This window comes from Microtus pennsylvanicus, chromosome 2 (genome assembly GCF_037038515.1).
Source record: "Microtus pennsylvanicus isolate mMicPen1 chromosome 2, mMicPen1.hap1, whole genome shotgun sequence".
NCBI classification, from domain to species: Eukaryota; Metazoa; Chordata; class Mammalia; order Rodentia; family Cricetidae; genus Microtus; species Microtus pennsylvanicus.
The window spans coordinates 83,535,330-83,560,026 of record NC_134580.1 but is presented as its reverse complement, the minus strand read 5'-3'; the positions used below and the strand labels follow the sequence as shown (position 1 = coordinate 83,560,026).

At 42.7% G+C, this 24,697-nt stretch overlaps 1 protein-coding gene across 1 annotated transcript in view; it reads left to right on the top strand.

Annotated features, from left to right (window-relative positions):
• The window catches only part of Prrg4 (proline rich and Gla domain 4), a 32,138-nt gene extending 23,299 nt beyond the window's left edge, over window positions 1-8,839 (top strand). Inside the window, exon 6 of the mRNA XM_075961611.1 lies at window positions 7,775-8,839. Coding sequence (XP_075817726.1) covers window positions 7,775-8,006 — 232 coding nt within the window. The 3' untranslated portion in view covers window positions 8,007-8,839. The remainder of the gene's footprint in view (window positions 1-7,774) is intronic.
• Window positions 8,840-24,697: the final 15,858 nt, after the last annotated feature.

The window sequence follows — 24,697 nt, the reverse complement described above, 5'->3', positions numbered from 1 at the left end:
CAGGTCTCCGTGCCCAACCCTGGCTCGTCCCAATGCTGATTCTCCCCACTGCTGGTTCTCCTGGGGCTGAGAGATCAGGCCTCCGTGCTGGTTGGGCAGCTCGCAAACAAAGCGCCTACCCTGCTGGGTGCAGGCAGGCCACAGAAGCAAAGGAACTGCAGCCCGCCTGGACGCAAAAGAGGGCGGGGGGGGGGGGGGGGGGGGGGGGGGGGCCGAAGGGGGGGGCTCTGGACGGAAGCTGGGTGGGCCAGGAAGAAAGAGGCAGTACCCAGGGAATAGAGGTCCTGCAGAGAGCCCACGAAAGACAGGAGGCCAAGGGACCCCCGAGATCCCTGTCCCTGGCTGGCGCCGCGGGCCAGAAACTCACCCCAACGCTGGTTCTCCTGGGGCCGAGAGATCAGGCCTCCGTGCTGGTTGGGCAGCTCGCATACAAAGCGCCTACCCTCCTTGGTGCAGGCAGGCCACCGAAACAAAGGAAGTGCAGCCCGCCCGGCCGCCCCGAGGACTGGGACCCAGCTCCCAATGCCACGCGCCAAAAGAGGGCGGGGGGGGGGGGGGGGGGGGGGGGGGGGGGGGGGCAAGTGGGGAGGGCTCTGGACGGAAGCTGGGTGGGCCAGGAAGAAAGAGGCAGTAACCAGGGAATAGAGGTCCTGCAGAGAGCCCAAGAAAGACAGGAGGCCAAGGGACCCCCGAGATCCCTGTCCCTGGCTGGCGCCGCGGGCCAGAAACTCACCCCAACGCTGGTTCTCCTGGGGCCGAGAGATCAGGCCTCCGTGCTGGTTGGGCAGCTCGCAAACAAAGCGCCTACCCTCCTTGGTGCAGGCAGGCCACCGAAACAAAGGAAGTGCAACCCGCCCGGCCGCCCCGAGGACTGGGACCCAGCTCCCAATGCCACGCGCCAAAAGAGGGCAGGGGGGGGCCAAGTGGGGAGGGCTCTGGACGGAAGCTGGGTGGGCCAGGAAGAAAGAGGCAGTAACCAGGGAATAGAGGTCCTGCAGAGAGCCCAAGAAAGACAGGAGGCCAAGGGACCCCCGAGATCCCTGTCCCTGGCTGGCGCCGCGGGCCAGAAACTCACCCCAACGCTGGTTCTCCTGGGGCCGAGAGATCAGGCCTCCGTGCTGGTTGGGCAGCTCGCATACAAACCGCCTACCCTCCTTGGTGCAGGCAGGCCACCGAAACAAAGGAAGTGCAGCCCGCCCGGCCGCCCCGAGGACTGGGCTTTTTTTGGTTTTTTGAAGACAGGATTTTTTTTTTTCTGTTAACAGTCGGGCTCTACTGGAACTCATTCAATAGACCAGGCTGGCCTCGAACTCACAGAGATCCGCCTGACTCTGACTCCTGAGTGCTGAGATTAAAGGCGCACGCTACCACTGCCCAGCTAGGTAACTGCATCTCATGTCAAGCTGACAAAAGCTAATGCAGTTGTCGAGCATCTTGGTGATTCAGTGTGGAGACATTTCTGAAAGGAACACCAGACGCTAAGCAGGCTGCTTGTACTGATGCTCACGTATTCCTGTTCACACTTTCAAAGTCAACGAAGAGGCTCATAATGGGGACCCCATGCCCTTTTCCCACTGCTTGGAACTGAGCCCAGGCCTCACACAGGGGAAGCAAGTGTCTATCACACAGGTGGAGCAAGTGTTCTACCACTAAGCGATAGCCCCACCCTGGACTGGTTAAAAGTGGAAGGTGTTTGTTCATTTAAATTTTTTATTCAACAATTTATTTATTCTTATTTCAGGTGCATCTGTGTTTTACTTGCATGTATGTCTGAATGAGAATATCAGATCCCGTGGAACTGGAGTTACAGACATTTGTGAGCTGCCCTGCGGGTGCTGGGAATTGAACCCAGGTCCTCTGGAAGAGTAACCAGTGCTCTTAATCACTGAGCCATCTCTCCAGCCCCATTTTAATTTGAGTGGTGGTGGTGGGGGGGTGTTTTCAAAACAGTGTTTCACTCTGTAGACCAGGCTGGCCATGAACTCACAGAGATCTATCTGCCTGCCTCTGCCTCCTGCGTTCTGGGATTTAAGGCATGCAGCACCACTGCCCAGCATTTTGTTCATTTTGAAAGATGATTATACAACCATTCAAGTCTAAATGTAGACCAATATGAAACCAGAAAAATTTAATTACACTCTTTAAACTAATGGGATAAGACTTTTTAATTATTTCATATCAGATATAAATAAATAATGGAATAATTTGTAGAGGAAGAACACTCAACTAGTAATTAGAAGGCAAAGGTTCTCATGCTAATTCTGCTACTATTTAATAATGGATCTAATAATGGATCTGAAAGCAAATTCTCCCCTCGCTCTCTGTCATTTGAGACATTATCTAGGTAACCTATGCTGGCCTCAAACTCTGTATCCCAGGTGGGCCTTAAATTAATAAATTCCAAATTCTGAAATTACAGGCATACCACTAAGCCCCATTAAATCCCTTAATTTAAAAAAATATTATTTTTGCATATGTGCTTACTTATATGAATTTATGTGCACCACATGTGTGCAAGTGCCTGAGAATCCCAGAGGGCATTGAATCCCCTGGAGCTGGAGTTACAGGCAGTTGTGAGCTAACTGGTGTGGGTGCTGGGGACCAAAGAGTTCTCTGGAAGGGCAGTGTACTATCTCAATGGCTGAGCTATCTCTCCTGCCCTCCTTAAGTTTTCCTCATCTTTGAAATGAATAGGAAAAACAAAAACAAAAAAAACCTTGATTCCTCTAAAAATTTCAGAGTATCCTTTTCTTTCTTTTGCCAGTTTTATGACTTTGGCTGTTAGTTCATCAGAATTATCATTTTAAAGGTTACTTATTTAAAAATAAAAATCCTTTATATGGGATCAGTAAACACAAAGGACACATTTCTCCACAACATTTAGTAGAGTATTTTTCCTCAGGAACTAGAGATGAAGCTCTTTTAGAGTAAAGCTCTTGCTTAGCATACAAAGCCCTGAGTTTGATTTGTAGCCCCACATAAGCCAGGGGTGGACCGTGACTGCCATCCTAGCACTTGGGAGGAAGAGCTGGGGGACCAGGAATGCAAGAGCATCCTCAGCAATATAGCCGGTCCAAGGCCAGCACAGCATTCCCTCTTGAAGGATTAAAGGAGATCATATTAGCTCATCGGAGAGAATCACAATCACTTAAGTTATTTTACTGCTATATGAATGTCTGGAAAGGTATCGATAATGAAGATTAAGGTCTTCAAATTTTTTCATCCTATATTTTGCCCACGGAAGCAATGTTTTTAGGGTCCTGAGAAATAGCTCAGCCAGCAAGAGTGTATGCTGCTTTTCCAGGTGACCCAACTTTGACACCCAGCACCCACATTAGGAAGCTCACAGCCACCTGAAACCCTTGCTCCAGGAGACAGGACTCCACCTGCGCCTGCACTCATTTGCACAGAGCTACGTGCACGCACGCGCACACATGCATACACGCACGCACACACATGCACACACGCACACACACAAATTTTAAAATGTTAACAAAGTAAAAATTAAAATAAGGAAATAAACAAAATTCCTGGAATGCATGCCTTTAATCCCAACAGAGGAAGGCAGAGGCAGGCAGATCTCTGTGAGTTTGAGGCCAGCCTAGTCTATAGAGCAAGTTCTAAGACAGTCAGGGCTGTTACACAGAGAAACCCTATCTCGAAAAAAATAAAAAAACAAAAACTGAAAGAAACAACTACGAGGCTGCAGATAGCCCAGCCAGTAATACGCCTGCAATGCAAGCATGAGTGTCTGAACTGGACCCCAGCACCCATGTAAAAAGGCAGCACGTATTGGCATGTGTTTGCAGTACCAGTACTGGGCAGACAGACAGGTGAATGCTTAGAGCTCTCTGCGTAGCCAGGACAGCCTAATTTAGTGAGCACTGGTCTCAGTGAGAGACCTGTGTCAAAAAAAACAAAAAAAAGCCAGGATGAATCTCTGTGAGTTCAAGACCAGCCTGATCTACATTCAGAATTCCAGGGCAGCTAGGGCTACATATGAGACCCTGTCTCAAACAAACAAACAAATGAAACACCCCAAAATATCTCCTGAGGAACAACACCCAAAGTTGTCCTCTGCACATGAATACACACACACACACACACCATACACACACATACACACGCATACACACACACACACACACACACACATACACACACATACACACACACATACACACACACACACATACACACACACACACCATACACATACACATACACACACACACATACACACACACACACCATACACATACACACACACACATACACACACACCATACACATACACACACACACATACACACACACACACACACCATACACATACACAAAGAAAAAGAAAACACTATTGTAGATTTAATGCATTTTGAGAATAGCAATTTATCTTCTTTGTTATTTGTAAGTAAGTAGTTCCAGTTCAGAATTCATCTCGTTCACATGACTTTACAGTCAGCTCCAGCTCCATGCCACTCCCCGTCTTCTGCTCAAGCCCCCAGCCCCCCGCCCAAGCTCTCCACCAACCTGCCTTCCGCCTCTGGAATCTTACTACTCTGACTCACATAAGTGGAACCACACAGTCTTCGTCTGACTGGTTAATCTGGTACAGTATTTTCCAAACACTGAGCATCTTGTACACTTGCATTCATCGATTGATTTATATTTTCTGGCATATTCCTCTAAGATATGATTCCATCCTAAAATAACCAAGCACAAAACCTGTTCAGAGATTATACTGATTGTAGATTTACGTAGCATTCATATGCTCATATGAAATTTAAGTTGAGACATGTCATAAGTAAGTTGTTTTGTTTTGTTTTTTAACTCAGCAGGTGACAGTGAATCTGCCCCAGTCCCGGTATAACTTCTGCACAGCTGGTGTCTAGCTACGGGCTGCCGTTGCTGCTGTATACCTCCTAGTCAGGGGATTCTGTGGCTTGTGAAGGAGAGTTGTTCAAAGAAGGCATAGAGTGGTTACCATTTAGCTAGAGAATGGGAGGAAGAGAGAGAGCCCAAATTATGATAGGATTAGGTCATTTAAGTTTAGGGAAGATGGTCACAGGTGATCCCCATGGAACAAGAGAAATAGAAGGTTTCTTTTGGGGAAAAGGTTTTTAAGAAAGCGGTAATTTGTTCCCTCCTGGAACACAGTGATGGCAGAAGCAGACACATTTCTTAAACAATACACAGCGGAGCAGGAAGAATCTGTGAAGTAGAGGAGCGCCCATTGGAATGCCAGCGTGGGACTCCCGGGGGAGTCGGGAGTCTGGACTTGTCTGAGGGAAGAGAAGCTGTGAGACTCGATGGCTACGAGAAAGCTGGAGGACATACAGGGAGAATGTGAGCTGAGTCCTGACTTCTGGCTGAAGGACTGAGGGAAAAAATAAAACTGGGATTTGACAGGATAAAATAATATTTTATTTCTAAGATTTTTAAAGGCAAACTAAGAGGGTCTGAAAGAGATGGCTCAGTAGTTAAGAGCACTGGCTACTGATATAAAACAAAGCAGTGTTTTTTAAAAAAGAAGGAAGGGCAAAACAAAAAAAGACAACCTATAATAAGATAAAGGGCTTGAGCTGACTTTTCTCCAAAGCAGATAGACAAATGTCCAACAAACACTTGAAATGACGATGAGCATGCTGGGATTGCACACGCATTTGCTACTGTGTCTGGCTTTTACATAGCTTCTGGAAACCCAAACCCAGATCATCAGGTTTGCAAGACAACTCCCTAGACCTATGTGAACTGTCCCTTAGTAGTAAAAATTCTATAGACATGGATTAGAGGTTTGTCAAACTTGTCTGAATCTTAATTATCATATTGCCCTTATCCATAGGAGATTAGGTGATGCCCTGATACTTTATAGTCAGTCAACTTCAGTCTAAACAGCTCAGTTTACTAACATTTACATTGTAGCTTCTGGACTGGCAAGATGGTTCAGTGGGTAAAGGACTGGCCACCAATCCTGATGACCCAAATTCAGTCCTTGAGATCTCCATGAGCCTGGTAGTGGTGGTGCACACCTTTAATCCCAGCACCATGGAGGCAAAGAAAGGCAAATCTCTGTGAGTTTGAGGCCAGCCTGGTCTACAGAGCAAGTTCCAGGACAGGCTCAAAAGCTACAGAGAAACCCTGTCTTGAACCCCATCCCATCCCCAAAAAGAGAGAGAGGGAGAGCTACGTGATAGAGAGAACCAGCTGAGAAAGTTGTTCTCGGACTTCCACAAGCATAGTGCGGCATGTGTGTGTATATGTGTGTGCATGTTTATGTATACATGTATATATATACATATACATGAGATTTAAAATTTTTTAATGTAGTTTGCAATTCACAGAAGAGAGTGGAAAGCCATAGGCTGAAAACATCAGACCCACGTTGCATTAAGTTTTCACTGGCTGATGAAGTTTCATGAAACTGTTGGGATTTTTTTTTAGGTGTGGTGGTACAAATCTGCAGTTCTAGAACTCAGGAGGTTTGCCAGTTCAAGGCCAGTTACAATAATGAGTTCAAGTCCAGCTCAGCAACCTGAAAAGACCCTTTCCTAACATTTCAGAATGACTAGAGATGGTAGCTCAGTGGTACAGTACTTGCCTTCCAGCATGCCCATGACTCTGGGCTCAATCCCAAAACAAAGAGAAAACAGGAGAAGAGAAGAGGAGGTTAAACTTTGTGTTTCAGCGCTGAGGGTGGAGCCAGGTGTTTATACTCTAGGCTACTGCTTTACCATGTGCTTGGCCAAGCGTAAATGGGCTTAGGTCACTCAAGCTGGAGAAAAGAAAGAGACAGCATTACTAGAGGGTAACAATACCAGTCCAGGCACAGAGGAGCCGGCTGGAGGGAAGCTCAGCTGTACATCTCTTGCCTGGCATTTACAGAGTCAATGATTCCATCTCCAGCACGTCATGCCTATAATCTCAATACTGGGGAGGTAGAGGCAGAAGTTTGAAGTCATCGTCAACTACATAGTGAGTTTGAGGCCAGACTGAGCTACATGAGACCCTGTCTCAGGGGGTGAAAAAAGAGCAGAGAGACAGATGGGGCCTGAAAATTCTATTTGACAGAGAAGAAAGCTATAAAAAACACAATGAGGCCAGAGTAAGGGAGGCTTGGAAAGGAGGGTTCAGGAGGTACATAAACATGGAGGGCAGGCCATGTCTAGATCACATGACAGAAATACTGCTTGGGAAGGGTCAAGGGTCAACCAGGCAGCAACACTGTGGAGACTACCTCTGTGGCTTGGCATCGTGCCCCCTCACAGCAAAGCCTGGGCTTGGTTTCCGGAGCAGGAGGGAAAGAGAGTCACTCTGCTGGAAGTATTACATCAAACGTCCTCCTCCATCCACACCAACAACTCTGCTGAGATAGCTTTATTACCCAGTTTAGAGAGGAGGAAACTGAGTCAGGGAGCTTGACTTTGATCACAGGATGACAGAGTACAGTTTCTGACCCACGTGTACCTTCAGTGCTCTTAGTCCGTCTGTCTGTCTCTGTCTGTCTGTCTGTCCGTCCGTCTGTCTGTCTGTCTTTCCTTATTTCTTTCTTCATTTAATTTTTCTAGGCACAGTTTCTCTGTGTAGCCCTGGCTCTCCTGGAACTCACTGTGTAGACCAGGCTAGCATCAGACTCAGAGAGATCTGTCTGCCTCTGCCTCCAGAGTGCTGGGATTAAAGGAGTGTCCCACTACTGCCTGGCTTCTAGAATGTTTAATGTCATAACTTAATCCAGAAATTTGCCTCTCTTAAACCTAAATGTCATCTCTCTCTCTAGTTCCTCAGCTGTCTACACAAGAAGGACCAGACACATACCCTCCATCATCTTCAGAAGCCCTGAGGAGGTTGTCTTGCCTTCATCGCCACCTTCAGAGGACGTAGGGCTACCTTCCTATGAACAGGCAGTAGCACTGACCAGAAAGCACAGTGTCTCACCACCGCCTCCATATCCTGGGCCAGCCAAAGGATTTAGGGTATTTAAAAAGTCTATGTCACTCCCATCTCACTAAGCCCATCTTGCCGCCTTTCTGTAAGACATTCATGTGGTTTGAATGATTTGTTCTCCCCAAAACAAAAAATGACTTGCCTGTTCAGCTTTCTATGACAAACTGCAAGGAATAAAGAAGCAATACTGAACAGAACTCACCACAGTTCTGCTTCTGGCTCGGACTGGAACTGGATCTCTATCATCTTGGTAAGAGACTTCAGCTCCATTTCCTTGAAGTGAAGAAAAAAGTGCCGTTTTGCAATGTACGTTGTACTGGTTCATAAATCTTTGTTATAGCTGGGTAGTGTAATGTGTGTCTATAAATGTATGTTGTACTGGTTCAGAAATCCTTGCTATAGCTGGGTAATGCGATGCGTGCCTATAATCCCCACACCTAGGACACTGAGTTGGGAGGGATGAGAGTTCAAGGACAGTCTTAGCCCTATCCAGACCCTGTCTCAAAACAAGACAAAGTTTGTTAACAGAAGGAGCAAACTAGGAACTGTCAATCATTAGTTTATTTCAAGTCATGAAATTGGATCCTCTCTTCATTAGGATTTCTTCTTGGCTGAGAATACTTCACAGAATTTGACATTTTGGTATAAGTCTGGGGCCTTGTATAATCACCTGGCTTTCTGATTTAATTGGTGCAGAGCCTTCACCAAATTTGCAGGTCTTAGTTTTTTCACTTGCTATCAATCATGTTTCCATGGGATAAGAGGGGCCAAGAGAGTTTTGTTGTTGTTTCTAAAAATTGCTATTCATAGGCTTAAGAGACATCTAGTTTGGAAAAGTGCTTATCATACAAACATAAGGATCTGAGGTCAATCCTCAGTATCCATGTCTGAAACAAAACACACACACACACACACACACACACACACACAAAATATCAACAACAGCGTGAGTACTTGGATGCATACCTATAATCCTAGCACTGGGGAGAAGGACATAGGAGGACCCCTGGGGTTGGTGGCTAGCCACTGTAGCTGAATCAGGAACCTCCAAGTTCAGTGAGAGACTTGGTCTCAAAAGTTAAGATGGAGCCAGTGAGCTAGTACATGCCTTTACACCCAGCACTCAAGAGGCAGAGATCTCTGTGAGTTTAAGACCAGTTTGTTCTACATTGTGAATTCTGGAACAGCTAGAAAGCCTGCCTCAAAAAAAAAAAAAAAAAAAAAACAAAAAAAAAAAAAACAAAAACAAGAACAAGACAGGCAGCGGTTGTGCACACTTTTAATTCCAACACTTGGGCAGCAGAGACAGGTGGATCTCAGTGAGTTCAAAGCCAGCCTGGTCTACAAAGTGAGTTCCAGGACAGCCAGGACTGTTACACAAAGAAATCCTGTCTCAAAAAAAAAGAAAGAAAGAGAGAAGGAGGGAGGGAGGGAGGGAGGGAGGAGGGAGGGAGGGAGGGAGGGAGGGAGGAAGGAGCCTAGCAGTGGTGGCACAAGTCTTTAATCCAGCACTCAGAAGGCCAGCCTCGTCTACAGAGTTAATTCCAGTACAGCTAGGGCTATACAGTGAAACCCCGTCTCAAAAATCATAAAACAAAATAAAAAATGAATTAAGGTGGAGAGCAATTGAAGAAGATACCAATATCACCCTTTGGCCTCTACATACATGTGTTGGCATGCATATGCATACAAGCATGCATAATATCGAGCTAGAAATTTAGTGAGAGAATGGTAGAAGCAAGAGGTTGAGCACTGGTTTTATATGCCTGGGGCCCTGAGTTAGATTCCCCAGCAATATCAACTGAAGTCATCAGAAAGCCTCTGTGTGTGTGTGTGTGTGTGTGTGTGTGTGTGTGTGTGTGTGTGTATTGAACAGAGCATCACATATGCTAAGCACGTGCTATATCATTAAGCTAAACTCCCAGTCTCATTTTTAGTACAGCCTAACATATGGAAAAACACACCACAGTTTCAGCAGATGCTTCTCTATTGTAGACATCAGGGTGCAGAAGAGGAGTTCAGTGGAAAAGCCTGTGCTTGACATGTGTGCAGGGCCCTGGGTTAGAGCTCCAGCACCAGAACAAAACAAACCGCAGCAGAGCATGACTCCTAAGCGTGGAGCACATGCTAACTTACATGCTTGTCTGCTGGAGCTCGTTTGCTTGTTCCGTGGCAAGGAACCGGGTTCTCTGGACTCCAGGAACCACACAGTCCTGAAAACTCACTAGAAAAAACACTGGCGCTTTTCTTTGTTGTCTGTTTCTGTCAGACATTTCCCTATTCCTTAAGCTCCTTTATAAATTGTTACTTTGTTTTACAATGTTATAGAGTTGATATTGCAACCTGCTTGCATTTGATAGCTCCACCCAAATTAAATATTTAGAAAATCCATATGATTTTGCAGTGTGTGAATGTAAGTGTGTGTGTGTGTTTCTTTTATAGCATTGTGATTGGTTGGGCCTGGTGTGACACTCCAGCAGTCTCACCACTCAGGATCACAAGTTTGAGCACAGCCTGGGCTACATCCTTAGGTCAGAGGTCACGTGGAGTAATTAGGGAGCTCTTGTCCCAGATAAAGCAAACACAAGACAGCGTGATGTTCATTAGGGCAGATAAAAGGAGGACAGCAGTCCTTAGAGACTGGAAACCTTTATCCTTTTACATTTTCAGACCTATAGGATGCATGTCACAAATAAATCATCTGTCAACACTTTCATGGAATTAGAAGTATTTTTAAGTCACCCATATTTCCTCTTACGTTCTGTTCTTCGTATCTTCTCTCCATAACACCTTTCCTCATATAACTATGTGCTTGATGCTGACTTTAGTTCTCTTTTGAGAAGGTTCCTAGCACTGACCTTGCTCACTTTGTAACCAGCAGAGCTAAGGCATGACTTGTCTGAAATCTGCTAGGTTGCTGAAAGCTGAGTTTGTGGTGAGTAATCCACTTCATCTAGTCCCATCTCACACTCTACAGGAGAGTATAATCCTAAGTACATAGGACAAATACAGATAAAAAGACATGGGCGAGTGGGAGAGATTGTTCAAGTGGTGAGCATTCGCTGCTCTTCCAGGAGACCCAAGTTTGGATCCAAGCACCCATATTGGGCTGTTCACAGCCACCTATAACGCCATTTCCGGGGGGCGGGGTATCCAGTGCTGCCTTCTGGTCTTTTCAGGTACCTGAACTTTTGCGGCATACACTCACACAGATATGCACGCATGTCCTGGAACTCCATCTGTGGATCAGGCTAGCCTGGAACTCAGAGATCCACTTGCCTCTGCGTCCCAAGTGTGCTGGGGATTAGAATCCAGGGCCTCGCTCATGATAGGGAAGAGTTTAACCCCTGGCCCCCCCACACCATACCCTATTCTTTTACTGAATCCTAATTTGAAATAGTCTATTGCCTCCGCAAGTCTAAGTTAGCTTCAGGACCTGTGACAGCCTCACACCGTCCCATCTGCAGCCTTACATTTGCCGTCTACCCTAACTTGAAGGGATCTCAAAATTCACCACAAAAACTGTGAAATCACTGGTGTTTCTAGAGCATCTAGGTGTCAGGATACTTGGACTGCCAACAGAAAACTGTAACAGAACCATTGTTAGCAAGCACCGGAAAACTGAAAGGGATCTCACGGTGTAAAGCCACCAGACTTGGGTCGCACTGCCGGCTCCCTTCCCGTGGTGCCTCTGGAGCTGTTCAGTGTGGTTACTGCAGAGCGGTTCAGTCTGTGGTTTAGTTTCGGCTTCTTCTCCGGGGAGTGGACTGTTGTGAAACATTAGGTCTGTTTTCGCATAGGTTTTATTTTTGATAGACCAGTTTTTCTTCCGTTACAATTAGGAAATGGATAGAATATGGCTATAATCAGATTTGAAAGTGACAAAGACGCAGCTATAAAACTCCATTTCGTAGGACAGGAAAAGAGCACGAGCTCGGGCTGTGGGAGCTGCACATCTGTTAGCAATGTGCTCCTGAGTGGGGGGCGGGGGAGGGACTCCCAGAGCGAGCCACAGCTGGAGAGGATCACGGTCCTCTGCGCCTTTCTTTCCCACTTACCTCCAGACGTATTTCTTTCTTGTGGTGACGTTGGCGTTGCCAGACAGACACCTAGCAGTGATTTGTACCAACACCCCCGTTACATTGATCTCCAAATTTCTCATCAGATTTTTTCTATTTCTCATATAATTTATTTGTATGTATACTCCTCCTAAATGTACAGGAGAATTTTAATGGCAAAAGATTTACTCGTGCTTAACAAAAAATCATATTATTCATAATCTTTTTGTTTTAATTGAATGTGAATTAAATTTTACTCATTGTTTGATCTGAAATGTTATGGATGACATTTATGCTAGTAGAGGAATGTCAAGTATTTCTGTAATTTTTTAAAGATTAGATTTTTGGAGACAGGCATGCGGACATATACCAGTACTTAGGAAGCTAAGGGAAAAAGATTGATACAGCTTCCAGGCCAACCTTGACTACAGAATGAAACTCTGTCTCAAACAAAAGAATGAAAGAAGGAAAGAAACAAAGAAACAGAAAAGAAAACCAAAGCCAAACAAACAAAATACCATATTGGGTTGAGGGAACTGTGGTGAAATACACACTTTGCTTCTACCGGGCACCTGGGTTTGATCCCCAACACCAAGTGAATTTCAATACTGGGCTGAAGAGAAGGCTCAGTGGGTAAAGACACTTGCTGCTAAGATGGACTACCTGAATTCAATCCCCAGGTCTCACAAGTTTCTCCTGCAAACTGATCTCTGATGGCTTCCACATGTGTGCAGTGGCATGCATACATTCGCCACCCTCCAATAAGAAAATAAATGTAATTAAAATTATTTTTAATTAAAGTAAGATAAAAATAAAAATAATTACCTTTTGTAGATGTTATCTTTGGTCAGCTGGAACATATATAATACATGTTGATGCCTTCAGTCTGATGAACTGTGTTTCTGCCATGTTTTGCTTTACAAACATGTCCTTAACAGTTTGGAGTTAACCAGTACAACTGTTATCAGTATTCGTATTATCTGGAAAAAGCAACCCATTTTTGAATGCATAGCCTTCCTAAAAAATAGCTGTGTTTTATTTTAATGAACTTCTTGTTACATTTACTTTTTATACATGTGAATAAACTTTATACTAAGTAATATTTATTGCTTATTCTATAGTGACTTTCATGTGATATTACACAGGTTAAGCCTGACCAACTAATTGCATATTTTCAAAATAATGTTTATAGCATATATATCTCTGATATGGCAGGGCCAGCATCCTATTTAAACAATTCAGCTACAGTTGTATGGGTGTTACTGTTTAATAAAGTTTTAATATTTAATATACCATTTGAGGCAAACATATTACTCCTTAACACTCAATGTATGTGTGTGGCGATGTGGCCTAGCACAAAAGTCGTAACGCCTGCATTTGACTCTTAACTCAGCACCGAACCAAGAAAACACCCCTTCTTCTCGCTGAGGCTCTTTCTAGCACTATAACATACCCTTGTCTGGATGGACCACAGTTTTTCCATTTACCCTCTCAAGCACATCGCATTCGCTTCCGGTTTATCAATTTTAAATAAAGATACTGTAATCAGTCATTGATAGGTTTTGTGTGGAAATGAATGTACCCAAGCTCTAACCATCGGTCACCGTCTACTATTTTATCATTTTTGTGTTCTGATGGCTACATAGTGATATCCCATTGTGGCTAATGAAATGTGCTTAAGCTTCTTCCCTGTCTTCTCCGGACTTGATAGCTGATTTCTTTTTTTTTTCTTCTTCTTCTTCTTCTCTTTTTGGTCTTTCAAGGCAGGGTTTCTCTGTAGCTTTGAAGCCTGTCATGGCACTCACTCTATAGACCAAGCTGTCCTTGAATTCACAGAGATCTGCCTACCTCTACCTCCCGCCTCCCGCGTGCTGAATTAAAGACACGAGCCATCACTGACCAGCATTTCTTTTTTTTAAAAAAATATTTATTTATTTATTATGTATACAATGTTCTGCTTGCATGTTTGTCTACACAAACCATGGTTTGTGGTTGCTGGGAATTCAATCAGTACCTCTGGAAGAGCAGTCAGTACTCTTAACCTCTGAGCCATCTCTCCAGCCGAATTTATTTCTTTTGAACATTAAATATTTTATGGACCTCTGTTAGAGAAGGCCTGAGGAGTGACCTCTACAAGGGAGCTACCACCAAGGCAGTAGGACAGAACCAGAGACCTCTGCAGGCCCTGGCCAGAGCCAGGGACCTCCACTAGAGCTATAACCCCAGTGGGAGCAGGCCCGAGCCAGCGACCTCCCTTGGAGCAGGCCTGAGCTATAACCTCAGTGGGGGCCGGCCCAAGTCAGCAGCCTCCCTGGGAGCAGGCCTGAATGACCTCCAGGATTACAGAACAACCCCTGGGAGCGCCAAGTGACATCCAGAAGGCCCAGTGACCGCCCCCCCACACCCCCCCCCCCCCGCGCCCCTGGTGACTGGAACCCTGGCCCTGACCACACCAGGAGGAGCAACCATCTGAGCCTTGGATCCACTGGCAGCTGGAAGGTTGATCACCAGAGACACAGCCCCAACTACACCAATCAGAGGAAAAGATGGGTAGACAAGAACACACTCAACACCACAAAGAACAATATGACACCAACAAAAACTAATGGCTCTACAACAGCAGGACTTGAACACTGTAGGACCTCACCCCTTATTCTCAAAGGGGCGAGAAGACATTTCCTAGCAGAATGTTTTTCCAGGAAGATAGTGGCCTTCCCCTCTACCCGGGAGATTCTGAGCACAAGGTCACTTAGCTCAGCCCAGCCACCTGGTACAGGCTGATAAAGATGGCCTAACTCAGGAACACTAGCCTTGCTCTAAGAACAAGGAAAAAGCTGACTTAGCAAAATGGGAGGGAGCAAAAGTCCCTGCACCCGTGCCAAAGCAGCTTCAAATATTCTCTTTGGAGTTATGCCTTTAAAAGCTTACCCCACAGAGGAGATACAACTCCTCTCTACCTCACTACAACAGGGGTGGAGATGAGTTCCAAACATGTTTGTATTATGCTGATTAAACCTTGCTTATTACAGTCTGAGCCTCTCTGGTGGTCTCTCTCTGGGGGTCGTAATCTGGGCAACACAAACACACCAATAAAGATGAAGCAGAAGAAAATGACCTAAAAAATAACTTGGAGGCTGGAGAAATGGCTCAGCGGTTAAAAACACCGCCTGCTCTTCCAAAGGTCCTGAGTTCAATTCCCAGCAACCACATGGTGGCTCACAACCATCTGTAATGAGATCTGGTGCCCTCTTCTGGCCTGCAGGCATACACGCAGACAGAATATTCTATATATAATAAATAAATAAATTTTAAAAAGATAACTTTAGGAGAATGTTTGAGGCCCTTAAAGAGGAAATGAAAAAATCCCTCAAGGAAATAGAGAAAAAGACAAACAAAAAATGAAAGAAATCAACAAATCCCTTAAAGAAAACCAAGAAAAAGCAATCAAACAGATGAAAGAAATGATTCAAGAGTTGAAAACCAAAATAGAGACAATAAAGAAAACACAAACTAAGAGAATTCTGGAAACAGAAAATATGGAAAAATGATCAGGAACCACAAATGCAAGCACAAACAGCAGAATACAAGAGATGGAAGAGAATCTCAAGAGGTAAAGATACGGTAGACGAAATAGACTCATCGGTCAAAGAAAACATTAAATCTAACAAAAATTTAACACAATATTTCCAGGAAATATGAAACACCAGGAAAAGACCAAACCTAAGAATAATAAGGATAGAAGAAGGGAAAGAAGTCCAACTCAAAAACATAGAAAATATATTCAACAAAATCATAGAAGAAAACTTTCCCAACCTAAAGAAAGATATGCATATGAAGATACAAGAAGTTTACAGAACATCAAATAGACTGGATCGAAAAAAGAAAAGTCCCCTTGCCACATAATAATCAAAACACTAAACATACAGAACTACACAATAACTACAGCATGAAGAAAGAATATTAAGAGCTGCGAAGGAAAAAAGCCACGTAGCATATTAAGGCAAACCTATTAGAATTACACCTGACTTCTCAATGGAAACAATGAAAGCCAGAAGGTCCTAGTCATGCATTATGCAGACACTAAGAGACCATGGATGCCAGCCTAGACTATTATACCAGCAAAACTTTCAATCATCATAGAAGGACAAAACAAGATGGAAGAACCAAATTTAACCAATACCTAACCACAAACGTAGCCCTACACAAAGTACTAGAAGGAAAACTCCAACCCAAGGAAATTAGTTAGCTACATCCACAAAAACACAGACAATCGATGGTCTCATAGCAGCAAATCCCAAAGAAGGTGAAAACACACACAATAACATCACCAACAATGAAAACTAAAATAACAGGAACTAGCAATCATTTGTCATTAATACCCCTTAATATAAATGGACTCAACTCACCTATAAAAAGCTAACAGATTGGATACCAAAACAGGATCCATTCTTCTGCTGTATACAAGAAACACCCCAACAGACATTGCCTCAGAGTAAAGGGTTGGAAAAAGATTTTCCAATCAAATGGACTTAAGAAACAAGCTGGTGCAACTATCCTAATATCTAACAAAATAGGCTTCAAACTAAAAATTAATCAAAAGAGAGAAAGAAGGACATTTCATGTTAGTCACAGGAAAAATCCATCAGGAGGAAATCTCAATACTGAACATCTATGCCTTGAATACAACAAGGGCACCCTCATATGTAAAAAAAAAAACTGGTGTAGGATGTCCTTCTGTCTATGTGTTGCTTTCATTAATGAACAAAGAATTGCCTTGGCCTGTTGATAGGGCAGAACTTAGGTAGACAGGGAAGACAGAACTGAATTCTGGGAGGAAGAAAGCAAAGTCAGCTAAGAATTTTACCCATTAAGTCACTGCCATGTGGCAATATACAGATTAATAGAAGTGGGTTAAACTAAGATGTAAGAGTTAGCCAATAAGAAGTTAGAGATAATGGGCCAAGCAGTGATTTAATTAATACAATTTCTGTGTGATTTTTTGATTCTAGGCGGCCAAGACAAACAAGCAGGCCCTCCTCCTACAAGAAACACTTCTGAAGCTTAAATCATACATAAACCCCACACACTAATAGTGGGAGATTTCAACACCGCTTTCTCACCACTGAACAGGTATGCCAGACAAAAAATGAACAGAGAAATAAGGGACCTAACAGATGCTATGACTCAAATGGACTTAACAGACATCTATAGAACATTCCATCCAAACACAAAAGAAAATTACCTTCTTCTTAGCACCTCATAGAACCTTCTCAAAAAATTGACCAAATAATTGCTAACAAAGCAAACCTCAACAGATAGAAAAGAAATAGAATAACTCCATGTATCTTTTTTTATGTTTTTATTGATTTTTATTGAGCTCTACATTTTTCTCTGCTCCCTTCCCTGTCTCTCACCTCCCCTTCAACTCTCTCCTAAGGTCCCCATGCTCCCAGTTTACTCAGGAGATCTTGACTTTTTCTACTTCTCATGTAGATTAGATCCATATATGTCTCTCTTAGAGTCCTCATTGTTGTCTAGGTTCTATGGGATTGTGATTTGTAGGCTGGTTTTCTTTGCTTTATGTTAAAAACCACTTATGAGTGAGTACATATGATAACTATCTTTCTGGGTCTGGGTTACCTCACTCAAAATAATGTTTCCTAGCTCTATCTATTTGCCTGCAAATTTCAAAATGTCATTTTTTTTCTGCTGTGCACTAATCCATTGTGTAAATGTGCCACATTTTCCTTATCCATTCTTTGGTTGAGGGGCATTTGGGTTGTTTTCAGGTTCCAGCTATGACAAATAATGCTGCTATGAACACAGTTGAGCACATGTCCTTGTGGCACGATTGAGCATCCTTTGGGTATATATCCAAAAGTGGTATTACTGGGTCTTGAGGAAGGTTGTTTCCTAATTTTCTGAGAAACTGCCACACTGAAATGCAAAGTACCAGCTTGCATTCCCACCAGCAATACAGAAGTGTTCCCTTTACCTCACAAACTCTCCAGCATAAGTTGTCATCGGTGTTTTTGATCTTGGCCATTCTTACAGGTGTAAGACAGAATCTCAGAGTTGTTTTGATTTGCATTTCTCTGATGACTAAGGATGTTGAGCATTTCCTTAAGTGTCTTTCAGCCATTTTAGATTCCTAAAATTGGATTATTTGTTCTTTTGATGACCAGTTTCTTGAGTTCTTTGTATATTTTGGAGATCAGACCTTTTGTCTGATGTGGGGTTGGTGAAGATCTTTTCCCATTCTGTAGGCTATTGTTTTGTCTTGTTGACCATGTCCTTTGCTTTACAGAAGCTTTTCAGCTTCAGGAGGTCCCATTTATTAATTGTTTTTCTCAGTGTTTGTGCTACTGGGGTTATATTTAGGACGTGGTCTCCTGTGCCAATGCATTCAAGTGTACTTCCTACTTTCTCTTCTATGAGGTTCAGTGTGGTTGGCTTTATGTTGAGTTCTTTGATCCGTTTGGATTGAGTTTTGTGCATGGTGATAGATATGGATCTATTTTCATTTTTCTACGTGTTGATAGCCAGTTATGCTAGCACCATTTGTTAAATATGCTTTCTTTTTACCATTTGATATTTTTTGCTTCTTTGTCAAAAATCAGGTATTCAAAGGTATGCGGATTAAAATCAGGGTCTTCGATTCACTCTCATTAATCCTCCTGTTGTTTTTATGTGAATACTAGGCTGTTTTCAGTACTATATGTAGCTCTGTAATAGAGTTTGAAGTCAGGGATTGTGATGCCTCCAGAAGTTTTTTTTTATTGTACAGGATTGTTTTGGCTATCCTGTGTTTTTTGCTTTTCCATATGAAGTTGACTACCGTTCTTCCAAGGTCTGTGAAGAATTTGGTTGGGATGTTGATGGGCATTGCAATCACTCTGTAGATTGCTTTTGGTAAGATTGTCATTTTTACTATGTTAAGAGCATGGGAGATCTTTCTACTTTCTGGTGTCATCTTCAACTTCTTTCTTTAAAGATTTAAAGTTCTTGTCATACAAGTCTTCCACTCATTTGGTTAGAGTTACTCTGAGATATTTCATGCTGTTTGTGGCTATTGTGAAGGGTGATGTTTCTCTGATTTCTTTCTCAGCGCATTTGTCATCTGTGTACAGGAGGGCTACTGATTTTTTTTTTTTAGTTAATCTTGTATCCTGCTACATTACTGAAAGTGTTTTTGAGAACTCCATGTGTCTTATTACATCACCATGGCTTAAAATTAGAATTCAACAGCAACACTAATTTCAGAAAGCCCACAAACACATGGAAACTGAACAAAGCTCAGCTGAATCACCAATAATAGGTCAAGGAAGAAATAAAGGAATTAAAGACTTCCTAGAATTCAACGAAAATGGCCACACATCATACCCAAACTTATGAGACGCAATGAAAGCAGTCCTAAGAGGAAAGTTCACAGCACTAAACGCCTACATAAAGAAGCTGGAAAAATCCCACACGAGCAACTTAACAGCACACCTGAAAAATCTAGAACAAAAATAAGCAAACTCACCCAGAAGGAGTAGATGGCAAGAAATAATCAAATTGAGGACTGAAATTAATAAAATAGAAACAAAGAAAATGTAGGGTAAAAAGGCCAACTGGAGCAGGAAACCATCTCTGCCCCTGATCAACTGACCAACTGACCAACAGAATCAACCAATCCCTGAGCAGGAAACCAACCAATCACTGAGCATCCTGACTCTAAATCCAGAGCCAGTAAAAGAAATACACCCTGCATTTGAGACCTGAGCCAGGAAAAGAAACAGCTTTATCCCTGGACCCACAACCAGAGAAACATGCCTCGACTCTGAAACCAGTGCCAAAGAAACACATCTTTCTCCATAGAATCAGAGCCAGTGAAAGGAATATGCCCTGGTCCTAAGATTAGAGTCAAAGGCTAAAAGGGACCAGTGAAAGAAACAGTTTGGCCCTAAGATCAGCGCCATCTCTGCCTCTGACTAACTAAACTAACCAATCCCTGAGCAGGGAAAACAACCAATCCCTCTTTTCCCTGGGAAAACTCTGCCTAAGAAGTCCTATATAAGCCTAACCGCCTGTTCAGTTGGAGGCTGTCTTACATCACACTGGCAGAGGCAGTCACTTTCCAGACTCCCTCCCAAATACATCTCTTTCTCAAAAGAGTCTTGGGTGATCTTCATTTGCCAGTACAAAATAGAAGAACCTGGCTGGGACCTCCCTTAGGGAACTGAGCTGAAAAACCTTGCTGAGATGCTGAGCAAAGCTGAGCAGAACAGAGGAACAGAAGAACCTTGCTGGGATGTTCCCTAAGGGGGTCTGAGGAAGCCTGGGCAGAACAGAAGAACAGGAGAACCTTGCTGGTATGCTCCCTAAGGGGGGGGGGGGGGCTGAGCAAGGCTGAGGAGAAAAAGTAACAACTTATCGCTGGAGCCTGAAGAGATTGCTACATTTCTGCAGGAGCTTCCGCTTCCCCTTTAGGAGCGTGTTAGCCAAAGAAGTAACATCTTGGCCTAAGAAGCTGATAGCTCTGTCAGGACATTCCCTTAGGGGAACAGAGCAGAGCTCAGTTGTAGCAGCTCTCCAGGAGAAAAGTAAGATTGCTATATCATGCTGGGAGACCATTCCCGCCCCCTCCCCCACACTGCACCCCAGCTTCAGGTAGCCTGGGCTTCCCAATAGGTCAGGACACCTTTCCTCTAGGGCCAAGCTGTCCTTTTGGGACTTCAGCCTCCAGAACTGTACTATTGTGACTCTACCCCTCCAGAGCTGTCCTATTGTGTCTCTAATTATAGCCTGGCTTCCTGATAAGTCAGGATATCTTTGCAACTCCGAAGCTGTAATGCTTACATTTCCCTACAGAAAACACTACAAAGAATCAATGAAACAAAGAGTTGGTTCTTCCAGAAAATCAACAAGATTGACAAATCTTTACCCAACCTAACAAAAGGACAGAGACGGAGAATATTCAAATTAACAAAATAAAGAATGAAAAGGGGAACATAACAAGATACACTAAGGAAATTCAGAGAACCAATCATCAAGCCATACTTCAAAAACTTGTACTCCACAACCTTGGAAAATTTTAAAAAATGAACAATTTTCTGGATAAATACAACATACCAAAATTAAATCAAGACCAGGTAAAAAATTAAATAGATCTATAACTCATAAGGAAACAGAAGTAGTCATCAAAAGCCTCCCAACCAAAAAAAGCCCAGGACCAGATGCTTTCAGCACAGAATTTTACCAGAATTTGAAGAGCTAATACTAATACTTCTCAAATTGTTCCACACAACAGAAGCAAAAGTAATACTGCCAAACTCTTTTTACAAGGCTACAGTTACCTGATCCTCAAACTACACAAAGACACAACTAAGAAAGAAAAATATAGACCAATCTCCCTCATAAGCACTGATACAAAAATATTCAATAAAATACTGGAAAACCCAATCCAAGAACTCATCAGAAACATCATCAACCATGATCAAGTTGACTTCATCCCAGAGATGCAACAGTTCAATATACGAAAATCTATCAATGTAACCCACCGTATAAACAAACTGAAAGAAAAAAAACACATGATCATGTCATTAGATGCTGAAAAAGTCTTTGATAAATTCCAGCAACCCTTTATGATGGAGAGAACAAGGATACAAGAAACATTCCTAATCATAATAAAGGCAATATATACAGCAAGCCAACAGTCAACATCAAACTAAAATGGAGAGAAACTCAAAGCAATTCCACTAAAATTAGGAAGAAGACAAGGCTTTCCACTCTCTCCATACTCATTCAATTTTGTACTCAAAGTCCTAGCTAGAACAATAAAACAACCAAAGGAGATCAAGCGGATACAAATTGGAAAAGAAGTCAACCTTTCACTATTTGCTGATGATATGATAGTATACATAAATGACCCATAGAAATTCTACCAGGGAACTCCAACAGTTGACAAACACCTTCAGTAATGTGGCAAGATACAAGAACAACTAAAAAAAAAAAATCAGTAGCCTTCCTATGTATAGATGATAAACAGGCTGAGAAAGAAATCAGAGAAACATTACCCTTCACAATAACCACAAACAACATAAAATATCTTGGGGTAAGTCTAAACAAACAAGTGAAAGATCTGTATGACAAGAATTTTAAATATTTGAAGAACAAAATTGAAGAAGATATCAGAAAATGCATAGATCTATGCTCGTGGATATGTAGGATTAACATAGTAAAAAATGGCAATCTTACCAAAATCAATCTACAGACTAAATTCAATATTTATCAAAATACCAACACAATTGTTCACAGACCTCAAAAGAACAATACTAAATTTTGTATGGAGAAACAAAAAACCAAGGATAGCCAAAATGACTAGGAGGCATGATGCCCCTGACTTCAAGCTCTAGTATAGAGCTACAGTAATGAAAAAAGACTGGTGTTGGCATTAAAACAGACAGGTGAAACAAAGGAATCGATTGAAGAAACCGATATTAACCACATACCTATGAACACCTGATTTTTGGAAAAGAAGCTAAAAATATAAAAAGAGAAAAAGAAAGCATCTCAACAAATGATGCTGGCATAACTGGATGTCAACATATAGAAGAATGAAATAGATCCATATCAATCACCATGCATAAAACTCAAGTCCAAATTGATCAAAGACCTCAACATAAAACCAACCACACAGAACCTCATGGAAGGGAAAGTGGGAAGTACCCTTGAACACATTGGTACATTAGACCACTTCCTAAATATAACCCCAGTAGCATAGACACTGAGGGAAATAATTAATAAATGGGACCTCCTGAAACTGAGGAGCTTCTGTAAGATAAAGGACATGGTAAACAAGTCAAAACAGCTGCCTACAGAATGGGAAAAGATCTTCACCAACCCTACATCTGACAAAGGTCTGATCTCCAAAATATACAAAGAACTCAAGAAATTAATCATCAAAAGAACAAATAATCCAATAAAAAAAATGGAGTACAGACCTAAACAGAGAACTCTCAACAGAGGAATCTAAGATGGCTGAAAGACACTTAAGGAAATGTTCGACATCCTTAGTCATCAGAGAAACACAAATCAAAACAACTCTGAGATTCCATCTTACACCTGTAAGAATGGCCAAGATCAAAAACACTGATGACAACTTATGCTGGAGAGGATGTGCAGTAAGGGGAACTAAGGGGAACACTCCTCCATTGCTGGTGGGAGTACAATCTTGTATATCTGCTGTGGAAATCAGTATGGCAGTTTCTTAGAAAATTAGGAATCATTTTACCTCAGGACCCAGCAATACCACCTTTGGGAATATACCCAAAAGAGTCACAATCATACCACAAGGATATTTGATCAATTATGTTCATAGAAGCACTATTTGTAATAGCCAGAACCTGGAAACAACCTAGATGTCCTTCAACTGAAGAGTAAAGAAAATGTGGTACATTTACACAATGGAGTACTAAAAAAAAATAACATCTTTACATTTGCAAGCAAATGGACAACGCTATAAAAAATAAATCAATCCTGGGTAATGTAACCCAGACTCAGAAAGACAAGTATAGCATGTACTCACTCATAAGTCGATACCAGACATAACCCAAAGGATAACCAGCCTACAGTTCACAACCCCAAAGAAGCTAGAACCCTCTTCCAGAAACAGATGAAGCAGATGCAGAGATCCACAACTACCACAGGGCCGAGCTACAGGCAAAGAGAAGGATGAGTGATTATATAAACAAAGGGGTCAAGACCATGATGAGGAAACCCACAGAATCAGCTGGCCCAAACTAGTGGGAACTCACTGACTACTGAGTGACAACTGGAGAATCTGCATTGGACCAAATTAGGCCCCCAATACAGGTGACAATGGTGCGGCTTGGGTAATGTATAGGGCCACTGGCAGTGGTACAAGGATCTAACTCTAATGCATGAACTGACTTTGTAGAGCCCATTCTCTATGTAGAGATACCATGATCAGCCTATGCCTGGCGGGGGGGGGGGGATGGGCGGGGGCGGGAGTGGACCTTGGTCCTGCCTCAATGAGGTGATGGGACAGTCATAATTGACTTCCCAGGGGAGGCCTTAACCTCTCCAAGGAGAAGATGGGAGGAGGACTGGGGGGAGTGTGGGGAAGAGAGGAGAGAGGGGGAACTGGGATTGGTCTATGAAAATTAATCAATTAAAAAAAAAACAAAAGCTGTGAAAGCGTCCACATAAAACCAAAAGATTAGTGGCAATAATAGTCCTTAAATATTTGTTTTACTTCTGTCCCATATGAGGTGACTCTTCTGACATGAGACAGAGATTTCGGATGCTTTAATAAGCGTGCTTGGGTTTAGAAAAGGACAGAGTCCCACTCCAATTCCAGAGCTAACTTTAATCTTTAACTGTACTGTGACTACAAAAAGATCATTTGTATTATATGTCTGTAGAGAACAGCAGAAACAAACATTTGGTAATATTTATGAAATTTTATCCTGTTGGAGTTGTGATATATCAATAGGCTAATTTACTCTTTCTCTTGGGCTCTTTTTTTCTGGATGATTTGTTCTTTTTCTTCAGATGTCTCATTTGTCCAGTGGTCTTCATATGCCTTAGCTGAACAAATTTTTTCTCCTAAAAAGTAAAAAACAAAACCCTGTTCCAATTCTAATTTGGAGGAAGTTCTCTTTTGGAAAGTTATTTCTAGTCAAATGAAAAAC